This window comes from Pogona vitticeps, chromosome 2 (assembly GCF_051106095.1).
Source record: "Pogona vitticeps strain Pit_001003342236 chromosome 2, PviZW2.1, whole genome shotgun sequence".
In the NCBI taxonomy this organism is placed as follows: Eukaryota; Metazoa; Chordata; class Lepidosauria; order Squamata; family Agamidae; genus Pogona; species Pogona vitticeps.
Genome location: NC_135784.1, coordinates 97,063,733 through 97,082,379, shown reverse-complemented (window position 1 = coordinate 97,082,379; position 18,647 = coordinate 97,063,733). Strand labels below are relative to the sequence as shown.

General features: G+C 41.6%; 1 protein-coding gene across 1 annotated transcript in view; it reads right to left on the bottom strand.

The window, feature by feature from the left end:
• The window catches only part of GFPT2 (glutamine--fructose-6-phosphate transaminase 2), a 38,774-nt gene extending 20,597 nt beyond the window's left edge, over nt 1–18,177 (bottom strand). The window contains exons 1-4 of the mRNA XM_020782709.3: nt 18,039–18,177; nt 4,045–4,152; nt 3,726–3,824; nt 1,780–1,905 (exon numbers count right to left, since the gene is read on the bottom strand). Of these exons, the coding sequence (XP_020638368.3) occupies nt 1,780–1,905; nt 3,726–3,824; nt 4,045–4,152; nt 18,039–18,045 (340 nt within the window). The 5' untranslated portion in view covers nt 18,046–18,177. The remainder of the gene's footprint in view (nt 1–1,779; nt 1,906–3,725; nt 3,825–4,044; nt 4,153–18,038) is intronic.
• Between the last annotated feature and the right edge of the window lie 470 nt (nt 18,178–18,647).

Sequence of the window (18,647 nt, the reverse complement as noted above, 5' to 3'; positions counted from 1 at the left end):
TTGTCCTGTAGTGAAGTAGCCCCATTTTATTTGTTTATTCTTCAATCTTCCAACTTCATTTTAAAGTCTATTAAGTGACTTCCCGATGATCCAGCTCAAGTCTTGTCCTGGTGGAAGACACTCTTCAGCATTCATCCATTTGGCAAGGTGTGTTGTTTTTATTTTCCATATGTTTAGCCTAGCCGCTCTGGTTTAATATTTATCTTGAGATGTGTCCAAAAACATCTTTTATTTCAGCCGTCATCAAGGGAGCTGGTATCCATGTTGTGGATAGATTTGGTGCCGTATTACCTTATATAGTTCATTATTTGCTAGTACCAATTGATGTACTTCTGGAGGGGCAATGCCAGCCAAATAATAGACTTTTTCAACAGGCAGGTAGCCAGTAAGAATCCTGCATGATTCATTAAGAGCTACATCCACTTGTTTGGCATGTGCTTAATTCTACCATACGGCACTAGTTCCTCTGCTTTGGAGTAGCACAGGGACAAAGCTGCTGTTCTTGTTTGTGGGCATGCACCCCAGTATGACCCAGCCGGTTTCCTAAGTATATTATTTCTGGCGGCCGCTTTCTGTTTGGTGTTTAGACAATTTTTTATAGGGCTCAATCCATAATGACACCCAAATACTTTGGGGTAATGTTCCAAAATCTTGTCTCCCTAGCTAACTCAGAGACTCCTTCTGTTTCTCTGTTTGTTAAGTGAAAGGCACAGAAATGTGTTTTAAAGGGTTTGGTTTCATCTGGTTGTTTTTATAATACAAAAGATCTTCGAATGCAGAGGTTAGCTAGTTCTCAGTGGTTTCAAAAGTTTACTCCTAGACTGTCAAGGCAAGATCATCAGCATAGATGAGCCTCGTGGCGCAGTGGTTAAAACGCTGTACTGCAGCTAAAACTGTGCTCACGACCTGGGGTTCAAATCCCAGGTAGCCGGCTCAAGGTTGACTCAGCCTTCCATGCTTCCGAGGTCGGTAAAATGAGTACCCAGCTTGCTGGGGGGGGCAATGTGTAGCCTGTATAATTAAAAATTGTAAACTGCCCGGAGAGTGCTTGTAGCACTATGGGGCGGTATATAAGTCCAATAAATAAATAAATAAATAATAATAGATGGAACTCCTAAACGATAGGAATGTTGATTGATCATTTGTTTAAATGTTAAAAAGTAATGGTACCAGGACACTACCCTGTCTGGAATTCAACAAAGAATCTTCAGTTTTGAAGAAGAATAGCAACCATTTATGTTAGTCCATGACATTTATTAAGGAGATAAGAGGCTTTTGAGCAGCAATTGATGGTGGGCAGTATCACATGTTGCTGTAAGGTCTACAAATGCTGCTCCAGTTATTTTACATGTTTGAAAAACAATCTTTTTGCTGTTTTAGATTTAAATTTTGAGCCATACAACTCTTGCCAGGTCTAGTCATATAGATTCTTACCACTCAATGTTCGGTTATAAAATACAGAGTATTAGAACCTTTTTGAAATTTTTGATCTGAATAAATTTGTGACTGGAAGCCTATTAAGCAAGACCACTCTGGAATCATTACCTTCAGATTTCTTACTATCAAGTACACTAAATTTTGAAATAACAGCTTGCTAAATCCTCACAATTCGTATGTGTTGGCTTTTTTTAAAAAAATCTTGCTCACGAATGTTCTCAAACACAAGTAGTTGACTGGTTTCAAAAGTTATCTGGGGGAATTTCCATTCAAACACAACTCCCATTTTTATTTTTTACTGGTTTGTTTGGGAATATTATTTTTTTAAAAAAACAGACATACCATTAGTTTTATCGGACCGTTGAGGATGACTGTTCACTGCATTTGGTGCTCCGTGGGTTGCCCAGCGGGTGTGAGCAATGCCAAAATGAGTCTCAAAATCTGCCTTTAGGTCTAAACCATCTTGTTCTGCGTAGGTGAAAAAAAATATGCATATAAACAAATTCTAGTCAAATAATCATGATGATTCAGTCTTAATTAATCAACAAAGTTTCAACTTCCTATGTATATAGATTTTTAAATGTAGACAACTTGTCCATCCAATCTGTTTGGCAGTCTTTTGGACTGATCACATTATCTTTGTTACAGTTTGGACAACAACAACAACAGCCGACAAGTGCTGTGATGATGTTTCAAACACCCACGTAATCATATTCCATCAAGAAGTAATCATATTCCATCAAGAAAGCACTATAGCAATGGAAATGCTAATTAATGGAAAATTTTAATAATGTTTTCCCAGATATAAAATACCATGCATCTACTATTTAAAAAATTCAATATCCTCCACAACCTGGAAAGAAGGTTTCTGGACTTTAGATAGCAAATCGGCAATAACTGGTATTGGTAAGCTGCAAGACAAAAGAACTTAAGAGATATCCTCAGTAGTTTGTGACATCCTACTGATACCTAGAAATACAAATATAGAGATCCTGTAATTCCACCTGGATTTAGCAAAACGAAACAAAACAAAAAACCCACATGAGCTAGCATTTAGCCCTATAACCTTGTTAGCCACCCTTATAATGGGAAATGAAATGAGACCCATCAATCTAGAATTAGGTATAAATACACCCGGCCAAAGAGTCACATTCCCTGAAGTGTTACACTATTAAGATTAATTATGATCAAGCCAGTTCACTCTTTTTATCTTGTTGTAAGACACTATATAATTCCAGTGCCTATCATGCCATAGAACAGTTTTTGGCTGTCGTTCACGTCCTTGCTGAAATTACTGTTAAGTTAAGGAGCTCAGGACTTAGATTTGTCAACCCTCTTCCCACTCCTGGACACTTCATTCAGGCCACCAAAGTCCCACTTCTTCCAAAGTGAAGGCTCACAGCACAGCTGTCAGTGAAGGCTGGATTCTCACAGCAGTTTGTCAGCACCACAGTATGTTGTTTAGTCATGTCTGACTCTTTGTAACCCCATGGACCAGAGCACGCCAGGCCCGCCTATCTTCCAATGCCTCCCGGAGTTGGGTCGAATTCATGTTAGTCACTTCAATGACACTGTCCAACCATCTCATCCTCTGTCATCCCCTTCTCCTCGTGCTTTCACACCTTCCTAACATCCCTGGAAAAGATGCTGATGCACCACAGTATAGCCTTCAGAATTATATTCTGGAATTCATTAGGATTCCTGGAAAGCTGTGTTCCAAACTGTCTACTCACAGTTCTTTCTATCTACATTGTACATATACAGAAGCCTCTTTTAATTGCTTTCCTGTTGAATTGTTACATGAGTGCAATGAAAGATTTACTTTACCTTTAACACTAGTTTCTGATCAGAAACTTGGTCACACCTAAGTGTGCCCGCGGAAAGGACTGTGGTCTGCCCCCACCCAATTCTATATCCCTCTACCTCCTGCAAGACAATATTCCTTCCATTCCTAAAACATTTCAATAGGAGAGAAATGGCTTACAGTACAGATCTGAAAAAACAAGGATTGCTAAGAGCGGGTACACAAGGAAATGAACTGCCCCAATAATTTTACAAGCTGCAGCACATATATCACCTCTAGTAGCTGCAACACAGGTCTCTATGTTTTCAGTAAAGATGGTTATTGGACTGGTGTATTCAGAAAAGGTTTGAAGACAGGGCAGGCAAACAGGACAAGGAACTTTTTTTGAAGTCTACGGTCACCTTTCTTTGCACTCTCATTAGGGTTTAACTAGTATCTGCATACCACTTTAGCCATAAATATACCAAAGTATTTTTATACTTACTTTGCAACTCCTCATCAAGAGCCTTTACTTTCCCTCTTTTCTTTACTAACTTAATGTTCCTTTCTTTATCTTCAATATTATTCCCATCGACTGCAACACCTGAAAGATAGACCACAACTTACTGTTTAGTCCCACTGAACATAGTATTCAACTGGCTGGGTAAAATGGAGTTGTAATCAAGCACATCTGGAGGACAAAACTTTGGGGAAAGCTAGTTCTGCCCCCATAAGGCTACTGAACCACTTGGTTGGAAAAAGTAACAAGGTACTGATGTAACTGGGGGGGGGGGATTAGGGACCACAACAAGAAGTGCACATACCTGCAGAGTCATATCCCCTGTATTCTAATCTTTGTAGTCCTTTTATGAGAGTTTCAAATATTTCCTTTCTGGTCCGGGGCACTCTGTAGTTCAAATAAGCAAAGATTCCTGTGGGACAGGCAGTAGGGAAACAAAGAGTGAAATGCCAGTACTTGAATATTTCTGTATGATATATTCAGAAATAAATGATACATTCTATGAAGACAAAAGCAGTACTGTACAAGATTTTTCAGTAATTCCTGTTAAATTCAGTCTTAATACCACAGAAGGTGCTTTTTATTTCACTATACTAAATCCAATGGAAATTCCTTATCTACCCGGTAAGTATCTATCTTTAAAGCAGCATCAATTCAATAATTCAGAAAGTGTAATGCCAGTTCTGATCAATGCCAGCCCCAGCTCCAGATATCACTTAAGCCAAAGATTGTCCTCTAGTCGACATGCTTACCAACTGACCTATTAAATATTGCCAACTGACCATATGTTATTTGATCATCATCAAATAATAAAAATAATAATTTTAGAACTGCAGAGCTGGAAGGGACCTATGGATCACCGAGTTTAGCCCTTGTCAAGAGGGCACAGTGAGAGATCAAACCCCCAAATGCTGGCACCAGAGCAAAATAACTAAACTACTGAGCTATCCAGCAGTTCTCTGTTCTATGAAGCCAAGAATGCCAGATGAGAAGTTGACTTTTAATTTCTGCCATTTGATAATTCTATAGTTTTATTGTTAAATGAATATAAACTGTTTGTGTAATTAGTATAAATCTCAAACCTGCTGAATACAGTCTCTCTCTCTCTCTCTCTCTCTCTAAAATGTAAATGTTCAAAAATGTGATCATCTGACACTTATTTTACCAAATCATTTGACGAGACAAAATACAGTACCCAACATGGACTTGAATGATATATGAATGATAGATGGTTTCTCATTTTTAGCAGTTACGACAAGTTCGGGTTGGGTATTTTATTTATTTATTTACACACACAAAAATTAGCCGTACCATTACCAATGGTCTCCGAGTGGTATACAACAACATTAAAACTTTAAAAACATTAAAAAGAGGCAATATTATAATAATACACTATATTAAAAACAGTCATCACAACATTGATATTAATAAATCCTGCTGTTCGTATGGCCAGCTAAAGGATACTATTTACAGTAATTAAAATATAACATATAAGGTGACAAAATAAATATTATCCAGCACTATAAGGGTGAACATTTTGGGAAACAAATTAGTCTATATTTCCCCACCTGCCTCAAAGTAAGTAGATACAGAAACATACAGATTTTTGGCAACAGACCTGCATTAGAAACATCTTCACAGGTATTCAATACATGTTATTGTTTGTTTCTGATAAAACTGGCCAGATATAATTTATTTCTGCAAGCAGTAGGGGAGGGGGAACCAAGAAAATCCCCAAAAATTTATGACTGTTACTATCTTTCCATGCACTCAGCTCACGTTTCTTGCTTCTCTTCTACAAGAGTGTATCTGAAATATTTCTACCCATCCTTGATTTTAGAAAGCATGCTTTCCCCCTACTTTCTGAATCAATGATTTACTAAATATTTATTGCAAGAACTGTCACATTCCTGTGTTAAAGGCATAGTGTTTTATGCCTATGCCACTCCAGGAAATGTCTCTTTGTGGAATCTGCCCACAATGCAGGCAGTGTGCTATGATTGCTAAAGGTTCCTTGTTTACACTGAACTCTAGCACAGCTCCTGTTTATGCAGAGCAGGAACTCAGAAGCCACTGGAAACTTTTCAGTGAAATTGATAGCACTTGGAGCTGCCAAGGAATGTTTACAGAAAGTAAGAAATCTTATTTTCAATATATGCATTCTATTGTGCTTTCTAACACATTTACTAACTTCTCACTTCAACACGCAAAGACAAAAATCTAACAGAGGGTTAAGATTATTGGGAATTTTGAGTGTATATATTCCATTTAAGGAGAAAAGCAGGTTAATAATATTTTAAATAAATACATTTCAAGGGGCTTAAATTTTCTTAATTCTGGGTCACTGCGGCCAAATTCTGTAATGCTTCTTATAAAAACATTCCCTTCCTCATATATTTCCCTCAACAGTCTATTGTAACTAGGTATACATGCTGCGAGGACCACAGAAACTGTTCAGAATTGTCCTGCTTTGTACAATAAATCATCTTGAATTTGTCAGTGGTAAAATCAAACCACTAATTGGCCCAAAATCTGAACTTAAAAGGGTGGATAAGAGATCTTCATAACTAGTGAGCAGTTACTTGGCTTTTGTGAGAGGTATTAAATCTAGCCTCTTCTCTTCTTTTGCAGTAATGTCAATCACAAATGCTCAAAATTATGAACAAGCTATCTTTCTTTTCCAAAATGGAAGCATATGTTATTGTTTTATCATTCAGTGGTTGTTTTAATGATCTCTGGGCCACCTTGAGTCTCACCACCTGGGGGAAAGGCAGCATGCAAGTGGAATCAATCAAATTAAAATTGAAGTTTATTTTTGCATTTAAGTTTTAGAAAGAATGGTAGGCACGTTTTAAGGGTTCCCCCCTTTGCTAATATATTATTTTTTAATTATCACATCAATGGGAAAATGTTTAAATTGATTTCTCTCCCAGGTTCATACACAGACCAATGTTCTCAAATTTGGTAATCTTCAGGTGTGTTGAATACAATTTCCAGCACCCCCAGCCAACATCACCATAGCTGCTAGGAAAGATAGGAGTTTTAGTCCAATACATTTGGAGGGTACTATATTGGAAAACGCCAGTCAAGGCTGCAACTCACAAGGAAAAGTCATGTATAGCAGTACTGTATAAGACAAACAATTTGACTGTGGTGTAAGCTTTTGTGGCCCCATCATGTATAGTCTTTAGCCTTACGGTAAACTATTTCTTCTTAAAGAGACTATTTCTTTTTTGACCTCATTATCTTCTTCATTTATTTGTATCTTACATTTAGATCCCATTTCCTGGGCTAAGTTCTCAAAGCCATGTGGTATTCAGCATATTGTTATCACACAAGAGATAAGAGATATTAAGTACTCCTACTTATAGCTGACTTAATTACTTGGTTTCATCAAAACAAAAAGGATCAAGTTGCTTTTGAATGACTACATAAACTAATTCCCCACTGTAAAAGACTCCGTCCACAAAGGGTGAAAGAAGGAGCTTTAAAAACTAAAGTTCAAGCATGTCAGCTAGAATTTCTACATGCCAGTCCTTTTTGTATGGCTCCTTTGAGTCTCATCAGGGCTTTGAAGTTCTTGCTTCCTCTTTTACTAACACAACTGGTTGATAAGGTCTTTGAGTGTTTTCAGTGGGGAAATTCCACTAAAATATCAGGCCTGCAGTTCTGTTACCACAATCAAGATAGAGATGTCTCATACCTTGAACATAACGTGTTGCAGCAATGCTCCTCTCTCCACCTCTACTTTTAAAATATGTACTGTTTAATGTGTAAAAACTCCCCTTCCTCCTGGAACATACATTACCTACATCTTGTCCTCTGTGGTAAAAGCAATCTACTGATGCTGGCCCATCTGCCTATACTTACCCTGTTTCCCCAAAAATAAGACCTAACCTGAAAAGTAGCCCTGGTACTGTATAATTTTTCGGGATGCCTGAAATATAAGCCCTACCCCCAAAAACAAGCCCCAGTTAAGTGAAACCCTGCCCTCCACCATTGTGCAGCAACCGGAAGATGACATGACTGTATTTGAATAAATGTAGAATGTTGTACATAAAAATAAAACATCCCCTGAAAATAAGCCCTAATGCATTTTTGGAGCAAAAATTAATATAAGAGCCTGTTTTATTTTCGGGGGAACACAGTATATTTGATTATCATTCCACTTTGCTTCTTTTTTTGTTCTAATCAAGTATACTGGTGTTTACCTTCTGCAGGAAATTTTGAGAACAGCAGTCCCATTTTCCCTTGCAGTTAATCTGCAATTTCCAACACATCATTCATTACTCACTGAAAGGTTAATCACCTATGTGTGAAGGTGACAGTGCATACATGTGTCACTTTCAGACACATTCCTGAAAGAGTTAAAGAAACCATTTCAACTGTAATTTGCCAGGGTACTTAAAAGGGAAACGAGCAAAAATAAGAAGCAGCATATCTCCGTATTTCACATGATGGACGTCAACCCAAAGGCGTGAATTGTTGTTTCCACGCCTGCCTTGTAAGTTTCATACGTATACTTGCCTAGCAGTGCTGGGAATAGTACAGTAGGCTTGAAATTCCCAGATGATGTTGAGGAATAATTCCCACAATCACTGACCACTGGTGAGGTTGGCTGGTGATGGTGAGAATTGAGTGCAACATCTGGAAGCCCCAAGTTGGGAACTACTAGTCTAGAGCAATGGTTCCCAACCTTGGGTCCCCAGATGTTCTTGGACTACAACTCCCAGAAAACCTGGTCAGCACAACTAGCAGTTAAGACTTCAGGGAGTTTTAGTCCAATGTCCTCAGAGCTCAGCCCATGAATATTAATAATAGTAATGATTATGATGTTAATGGTTAGAAGAACTGAGTTGTTTCCTCATACTTTCATAATTCTTCCATATATGGAATAAAACATTCACAAGTTGGTTGTTCAATAGACCTGATTTACTATTTATAATTAATGTTAACCATCTGCAATTATGTGTTATTTTAAGGCACTTTCCCAAAAGAGTTGAACAATTTTGTCAGATATCAACAGGTCGCAGCGATGTGTTCTCAGAACTAGAAAAAGTTACCAATCTCTACCAAAAACATTAAAATAATGCTTCTACATATTCTTTAACTGGTTATATTTTTTTTAAGTCTCCCATTAAACTTCTGTTTTGCCAGGTTTTGTTTTTTTTTTAAGGCTTTTCAGCCAAGAGCAAGAAGTTTTCTTCTTCTACTTCCACTGGCATTTTTGGAACAAGAGCTTTTATATCACCAAAACCGTCTGGTTGCTACCGCACCAGTGACGTTAGGAAGGCAAAATGTTCTGAAAGCACACCATACTTTGTTGTTGCTTCATACTGTGACAAACCCAGACCTACTGGGATCTATCACACAGTTACTAAGCTGCCACCAACCATTCCCTATAATAAGTCACACAGACCAGGGATGGATTTTTAAACAACAAAAGAATAAGGTTTATTTTAAATACAAACAGGGTAAATAAAACAATCAGGTGAATAAAATAAAGTAACGTGGCTTATTCTCACACACACAAGCATACAGTTTGGTTCACCTAGAACCTTTAACTTAAAGCACAGACCCTGAACCCATCAGTTCTGGCTAACCCACAGACCCCTGAACCTATCAGGGTGGTACTCTGACCCACAGTAGTACCCTGTCAGACACCCAGACTCCCACAACAGCTTCTTCTTCCCCAGCTGCTGCTTCGTCCCAACCCAGTGTCTCACAGTCTGTCTCAGCATCTCCTCTTCACCACACAGGCATCACATATTTATACAGTACAGCCCCTCCTCCTGATGTCCCGCCTTCCACTCCCCATAGGATGGAACTTTCCCTCCAAACCCATGACAGACAGGTAACATCAGTGCTGTTATGTAACACCTCCCCTCTTTAAAAGTTGTTTTGTAGGGGGAAAGCTAAAAGTGCTTTTCACCAAAAAAACAACCTGCATAAAATACACAACAACATTTATACATACCAGATAATACTTACATATACTTACACTCCAAGTTAACCATAGCAAATATGCATTTAAACATTTTACCATATACAGTACATCAATTTACCTTTATTAATACCAACCAAAATCAAAACCAGGTACATTTTAACTTTTTGTTTTCATTATATACATATAGTCCATGTTCTTTCGCCGTCTTCAGTCTTCAGGTCTTCTTGATAAGGCGTCAGCAACACAGTTCACTGACCCTCTGACCACCTTCACTTCAAAGTCATAGTCCTGTAAGTTCAAAGCCCACCTCATAAGTTTGCTATTGTGGGTTTTCATTGTCTTTAACCATTGCAATGGTGAATGGTCAGTACACAGAACAAAATGTCTTCCCCAGATGTAAGGCTTGGCCTTCTGGATCGCGTAGACTATGGCCAAACACTCCTTCTCCACGGTTGCCAAATGTCTCTCACCTTTTCAGGTAGGACACTGGATGCTGGTCACCATTCTCATCCTCTTGGCACAGAACTGCTCCTACCCCGCTGTTAGACGCGTCGGTGTAGATGATAAACTCCCGGTCGAAGTCTGGAGCACGCAGGACAGGATAGTTGATTAACGCCTCCTTCAACCTCTGGAACGCCGCCTCACAGTCGCCGGTCCACGGGATGCGGTCATCAGCCTTCTTCCTCGTCAGATCGGTCAGCGGAGCCGCAATCTCGCTAAACCTCGGGATGAACTTTCTGTAGTAGCCCACCAACCCAAGAAATGATTTGACCTTTTTTCTTGGTGTTGGGTCTAGGCCAATCACGAACAGCTTCTATTTTGGCCTTCAGGGGTTTTATCATTCCTCCCCCTACCATGTGACCCAAGTATTTTATTTCTGGGCTACCCAGCTGACACTTGCTGGCCTTTACTGTTAGCCCTGCTGCACTTAACCTCTGCAGCACTAACTCCAGGTGTATCAGGTGATCTTCCCAGGTATTACTGAAGATCCCTATGTCGTCAATGTAGGCCACTGTAAAGTCACTGAGCCCTACCAAGGTCTGGTCCATCAGCCTTTGGAATGTGGCTGGTGCATTTCTGAGACCAAAGCTCAGGACTCGAAACTCATAGAGACCAAAAGGGCTGCAAAAGGCAGTCTTTTCTTGATCCCTGGGATCAATTCTTAATTGCCAATATCCCTTTACCAGGTCCAATGATGAGATGAACCGACAACCCCCTATGGTTTCAATCAGGTTGTCTAGCCTGGGCATTGGGTAGGCATCAGGAGTGGTTACACGGTTTAACTTCCTGTAATCAACACAAAACCTAATGCTCCCATCAGGCTTGTCCACAAGGACTATCGGAGAGGACCAAGGACTAGAAGAGGGGACGATTATGTTCTCCCTCAGCATCTCGTCCAGCTCCTTCCGCACCTTGTCCCTATAGGGTCCCGTTACTCGGTATGGGGATACTGCCTGCGGGGGTGCATCCCCTGTGTGGATCCGATGCATCACTCCCTTCACTATCCCCGGCTTGTTGGAAAACACCTGTTGATATTTACTAAGCAGCGTTTTTAGTTCTTGCTGCTGGTCTTGGGTGAGTGCAGGACTGATCTTGACCTCCTCTGGGGTGTATTTTACTTCCCCTCTACCCTCCCAGAAGGGTAATTCAGCTTCCTCACTCTCAGCTGCTTTTATCGCGAATAAAACCCTCTGTTCCCCTCTGTAGTAGGGTTTTAGGGCATTCACATGAACCACCCTCCTTGCTTGGTTCTCCTCCTGCTCTATTAGGTAGTTCAGGTCTGACATCTTGGAAATGACCCTATATGGTCCTGCCCATTTGAGCTGCAGTTTATTCTCTCTGCAGGGCCTAAGCCAAAGCACTTCCTCCCCTGGGTCAAAGTGCCTCTCTCTAGCTTTGTGGTCATACCATGTTTTCTGTCTGACCTTCTGAGCTTGCAGGTTTTCTGCTGCCAGCTCTAGATTTCTCCTTAGGTCATTCATCAAGGTGTCTATGTAAGTCACAACGTCTTGTGGGTCATCCTGGGTGATCTGCTCCCAATTTTGTTTGATCAAATCAAGGGGCCCTTTCACCCCTAAGTGTGCAGCAAACATGTCAGAGTGACCCCTTTGTAAGATCATGGGGCGATACTTTTCAGGTACCACCAGCTGACTTCTGATCCCATCTCCCCCTTTTGAGATGTTCCTCAGGGTTTCTCTATATAAAATCCCCTTTTTCTCCAGAAATCTCACTGGGGTTTCAGGTGTTAGCTGGGCGTCAGTCACCTGTTCAAAACACTTTTGGAGAGTGGCGTCTGCCTTTTGCTCCTGTCCAAATCTGCTGTCTGTGGTTAAGGTTTCCACCACAGCTTCTGAACTCCCCTCTGCTTCCGCCTCTGGCTCATCATTACCCCCCTGAACTGTCCCTGTGGTGGCTTGTGAGCGTGTAATCACTAGCACCCGTTTCACATGTTCAGCCAGGTCATTTCCCACGAGCACGGCTGCTGGCAGAGTCGATGAAATCGCTAGCCGCCAATCTCCCCTCCAGCCTTGAAAGTTGACAGGTACCTCTGCTACTGGCAGAGAGATTACCTGCCCCTCAATCCCTGCCACCTTCATGCTCTCATTTGGGATTATAAACTCCCTAGGAATAATATCTGGATGGCACAGGGTTACCTGGGAACAAGTGTCCCGCAGCCCCCTATACTGACGGTCAAGTATTCCTACGTCCACCCCGGCTGTCTCAAACAACTGAGAATCTGTTTTTATCAGCAAGCAGCGCTTTACCTCCAGAAGAGGACCATTTTCCTCAGCCTGATCAGCATAGGTAGCTGTTCCAGACTGAGTAGCCATGGCAACAGGCTCCCTCAGTGACACTGAGCTTTGCTCTTTCTGGACACAGAACACAGCTTTTGGCTTGGTCCCACTAGAATTCTGAGGCACCATTCCTTTTAGCTGCTTTAATTTCTCACACTCTGAGATTAGATGACCCTTTCCCTGACAGAAATAACATTTTCTGGTGTATTTTGATTCTCTCTCATCTTGTTTGGGTTTTCCCTCCAAATTCTGAGGGCTTGGTTTCATGCCTGAGGGCTTCCCTTCACCATGGGCCCCTCCCCCTTGCTGGCTTTTCCCTGGTCCCTGAGAGTCCTTGCTGTAGGTTTCTTTGGGTTTACCTACAGATTTCCCCTCACCTAAGGGCTTTCTTATCTGGTGAATAGTTTGTGGCTTTATCTTTCTTTCACACTCATAAACCATATCCACTGCCACTTTGGATTGTAAATCTTTTCCCTCAGAAAACTCATCTATGCCGTATGCATCCTTAAAAACTTGCCTTAATAGAGTAAACCCAGACCTCTGTTTCTCTTTCAGTTGTTCAATATGTCTATTTTCCATTTGCTTAAATATATTGTCAATATTTTTCATCTCTTCCATATACCTATCCCAGTCATCATCCCTCTTGGATTTTTCCTCACTATTTATTTTCATTTGGCAAGTGGTGCAGCTTTGACAAAATTCTTTTATTTCTTTTCCCATTTTTGGCCAGTAGTACTTCTGGGATATTTTCTGCTTAGTCTTTGCCATCCCTAAATGTCCCGATAGGGTGTCTGTGTGACATTTTTCCATTACTTTCTTTCTATATTTAGAAGGAACTACAAGCAATTTTTCCTTCGTGGAGTTTATTAAGATCTCCCTACATAAAAGGCCTTCTTCACAATAATATCTCTCACGGTTCTCAGGGGTTACTGGACAATTGCTAACCATCTTAAAGCACTGCTGCAAGGTTGGATCTAGTTGTTGATCCCATTTGCTAAACTCAATAGAGTCCTCCCCCTTTGAGTTCTCCATTTCTATTTCTAACTGCCTCATCCTCAGTTCATGCTGTTGGACTATGAGCAATTTTCTGAGTTCTGGGTTCTGCTCTCCTGTGCTGTCACCCTGCACTGAGCCAAATTCATCCTCAGAACCTTGGTCAATCTGGGGGTCTTTCACTTCACTCATGTCTGCTACTTGGCTTCGAGTCAAGGGCATAATCCCCCCTCAGAACAGGCTGCTTTAAAAAGTCAAGCCTCAGAATAAAACGACCACTTTTTTTTTTTTTTTTTTCTTCTTGCCTCAGAACCAGCTCTCCCTAGAGATTGCTGTTCTTCAGCACTAACTTTGCAACAGTATCGAGTCAGAGCCTACCCCCCTCTGCTGGGCCTCTCAGCTGGCAAGCTAGCTCACTGTTGCTACGCAGTTTTGCCTCAGCGTTTTCCCGCCAAAATCAGGCTGCCTCAGAGCACCTTAATCTAAGTCTCCCCAGTTGGCACGTTCTTCTACTAGTGCACCTCCCCGTGAGGTACACCTAGAAGATTACCTACGCGCCTCAGACTGTCCCTGACTAGACCCCCCTTGCTCTGGGCACACTTGCCAAGGCTTTGCTGGACCGCTGGACAACTGGACCAGTCGTATCCCACACGCTGGACACCAATCAATGTGACAAACCCAGACCTACTGGGATCTATCACACAGTTACTAAGCTGCCACCAACCATTCCCTATAATAAGTCACACAGACCAGGGATGGATTTTTAAACAACAAAAGAATAAGGTTTATTTTAAATACAAACAGGGTAAATAAAACAATCAGGTGAATAAAATAAAGTAACGTGGCTTATTCTCACACACACAAGCATACAGTTTGGTTCACCTAGAACCTTTAACTTAAAGCACAGACCCTGAACCCATCAGTTCTGGCTAACCCACAGACCCCTGAACCTATCAGGGTGGTACTCTGACCCACAGTAGTACCCTGTCAGACACCCAGACTCCCACAACAGCTTCTTCTTCCCCAGCTGCTGCTTCGTCCCAACCCAGTGTCTCACAGTCTGTCTCAGCATCTCCTCTTCACCACACAGGCATCACATATTTATACAGTACAGCCCCTCCTCCTGATGTCCCGCCTTCCACTCCCCATAGGATGGAACTTTCCCTCCAAACCCATGACAGACAGGTAACATCAGTGCTGTTATGTAACACATACATCCTCAATCAGCACTTCAATGAACAGTGGAACATCCTTATTGCCTAGTGAAAACAGAGATGTGCCACTTAAGGTAATACAATTTTCAGTATACAGTATTTGTTTATGTAATCTTGAACTGGTAACCAGTAGTAACACGAGCCCTATGTAGAGGTTCTGTTTCTGTGTGTAGTAAACATGGGAGCAGAGGAAGGATGATAATCTTGTCCCCTTCCTCAGAATTTTCCATCAGTCTCTGTGCATAGATATTGTCCTCTAAAGGCAACATCCTTTATCAGTGACTTTCACATCTTGAAAAATTAGGATTTCAGACTGTATTGGAAAGCCACTACAGATGAAGGCTGGTTGTTTGAATCAACCAATGGACAAAATACAGACTAAACATTAGAACTTTGAATCTGCATTGACTATGAGTATACAAATTTGAAGGCTGCATACATCCAGCTTTGGGATTTATTTATTTTATTTATACCCCGCCCACTCTGGGCGGCTAACAATAATGGATCACTGTCCGTTCCAAATTCTGCTCTCCAATTCATTTTTATTTTCAAGCATATAGTCCATACTCAGTCACTGTCAAACAATCCCTTTTACTTCACTGAATTTAATTTCATTATTTTAGATTTTTTTTAATCAAAGAGCCATCACAGCAGCAGGATCTGTGCTCCCTGAAACAAACAAATGACTAGTGTTCCTGTGTGAAGAAGACAGCTAAAGATTCTTTTCAGACAGACCCTTGGCATTTAAATCAGGCTGCCTTTAATGGGTTTTAGCTGGTTGGGTGATGTTATTTCTTTTTGTTAGCCTTTTTTGTTTATTATGTTTTTATGCACTGGCCCAAATCCTCTTATCTAGCTATCAGATACATCAGATTCAAATAATGTAAGAGTTCTCCCAAGTGAAGAAATCACCAGACATTACCTGTTGCACACTGAGTTGTGCGAGTCAGTGCACACCAATAATGTCTATGGTGGTTTCGTAACTTGTGACAATTCCCCTCCAAAGGTTACACCATCGTGTAAGTACGCAAGAGAATTTTGGCCATTATGTTTTAACTCTGGTTTTTACATATTACCTTTTAACTGTGCTTATTTATTTATTTATTTATTTATTTATTTATTTATTTATTAAATTTATACCCCGCCCCTCTAGACCATGTCTACTTGGGGCAGCTTACAACATAAAATAAATCAATATAAAATATATATAATTATAAAAAATGCAATTGCTATATTAATTAAGACAATTAATTTAAGAAAGAATTACCAAGATGGGGTAGGATAAGGAAAGAAGAAATAAAAAGACTTAGCTGACTGGAGGGAATGCCTGCCTAAATAGCCAAGTTTTTAACTGCTTCCATTTTATTTGCGTTTTATCATTGTTTGCTGCCTGGTGTGTCATTATGGGCAAAGAAGAGAGAATATTAGATAAAAAATAAAACAAAATATCCACACTATTGAGACTTGCCTTATGTCCTAACTTGTGCATCCCACGCCAGGTAGCTGAGGATGATGACCCTGAGAAAGGCTCGGAGGGAGAGAAAACTAGGAACCAGGCCTTCTCAGCGGTCACTCCTCATTTCTGGAATCAACTTCTGCCAGATACTATTCACCTGGCCCCTTCTGCTGGTGACGTTTAAGAAACCTGGTTATTTAGACAGGTCTTCTGACTGTTCCATCAACATAACACAGGGAACCTAGCAGCCGTTAAACTATTTGATTACTGCCATTTCAAACATTTTATTAAATGTCTTACTGAATTTTATTTTATAATGTTAGAATAGGTCTGTTTGCTTTTATAGTATTTTGAAATTTGATGTCAATTTAATGTAAGATTGTCTGGTGACTGTTTTTGTAGTTGTAAGCCACCCAACGTGGCCTCGGGCCAGGTGGTGGTATATAAATTAAATAAATAAATAAATAAATAATGTGGACATACACACCAAATAGTTTTAATATTTGAAAAAAGCTATTGCTGTTCTCTACAATTATAATGACATTTAACATCACACTCGTCTGCAAATCTACCCGAAACAAATGTTCCACAAGTCACATGGCTCATTTGCCATGAACATGGTGCAATCCAGGAAGAGAAAGCAGCTAGTTGTGTGCAATGTGTATCTCAATGAGCAGATTTCCTAGTGATTGCTACCCAATTCATGGAGCATCTTCCTGATTTTACTCACCTTTATTTATTTATTTATTTATTTATTTATTTATTTATTTATTTATTTATTTATTTAAGTTATAACAACATAGACTACTCTGGGCTGCTGACAGCAAGTAAACAAAACAATTTAAAAGTAACAGTGCTTTACAACAAAAATAAACAATCATTCAAGATAGAAAAGAAAGAGAAAAATAAATAAATCAAGTAGTGCTTGGAGGGAAGGCCCGCCTAACAGCCAGGTTTTCAATTGACTTTTAAAAATACCCAGCGAGGGGGCCATAGGAATCTCTATAGGGAGGTTATTCCAAAGACGAGGAAAAGTACACCACGGGCTTGGAATCAGCAGTCATGTTTCATTGAACAAAACCTATCAAAATGTATTAAGAGGTAGAAGAGGTAATCCAAAATGGACTTTGGAGTAGGAGGGAAATTTGAAGGAGAAAGACACTTGATCAGTTTTTTCTTTTCCACATTAAGGAGACTTAATACAGAGAGGGGGGAGAACGATAGACAAATATGTTCACTTGTGTACATTAACCGATTTAGGAAACTAAGCACGGGCAAATACTTGGTTTTCTTAGATTCCTTATTACCCTTGGAGAGGCATGCGAAGCCGGGCTATGGTCCGATAAGATAAACTCGCTGCTTCGGGTTTTCTGCTCTCGAGATGTGTACCCCTTCAGGAGATGCACTGATCCCCGCAGCATAAAGAGACGGAACAGCTGGGCTTTGCTGTTATACCACGGGTCACAAAAGTGGCCCATAAATAAGGACACCACCAACCACCACCGTCCCCGATGAGAGAAGCGAGGGAGCGGCTTTGTTGTGGCCGTCGGATAGCTCAATGGCTGCTTCCCGGCGAAAGGAGGGGGGGGCAGCGCAGTCAAAAGGACCGGGAGAGAAAAAGGGCAGAAAAACTGGAACGGCGAAGGAAACAAGAATTCCCCCCCCCCGCCTCCTGCTGCCAAGAGCTCGCTTACGTTTACCTTTCTGACAGATTTGGAAATAAGGACTATTGTTCCTCCCCCCCCCACACACACACACAATCTTCACAAGAGTCCCCCCAAATTACAGGCGGAACGCCTTCTAGTCTCTCAAAAACGGCTTAAACGTAGGCATTGTCCCCACTGACCGCCCCCACCTCCGAAAAGATGCCCACGTTGTGCAGGGCTAACTCACCGCACATGGCTGATCCCCCGTCGGCTTCCACACCACACCGCGCTCCTCTCTCGCCGGGAAGCCTCGGCCGGGGAAACTACGAGCCGTCGCCTCCTCTTTTTACTCCGCCGCCGCCCCCGCCCCTTCTTCTAACGTGGCCTGGCCTGGACCGCCCGTTTCTTCCCCCTTCCCTGCCCGCCTGGGCTGGTTCATTGGCCGAGAGGGGAGACGGAGACGAGGGTGGGTGGGATGGGGTGGGGTGGGGACCCGACCGGGTCTCGTCTCCGGCCCTCGCCCAGGCGGAGCGGAGGGAGCCCAGGGAAGGCGGGCTGGGGGCGGTGGAGAGCAGCGCCGCGCCTTCGCCTCAGGGCCCCGGAAGGCTCTCGACGAAGGACGCCCTCGGTGCGTTAGGGACATCTTTGTGCTTCGGAGGAGGCTCTTAGACTGAGGGAGGCTGCCGGGTCGGGATAGCCCGGAGCGGACATGATCGTCAGGGACCGCCATGGGGGTTATTGTTAAGCACCATCAAGTCACACACCCCACTTGCGGTCACCCGAAGGTGCATGAGACACTTAAGGGGTGTGGGGAGGATTTAAGCCTCCCCTCTCCCCCACCTGAGCTTCCATGGCC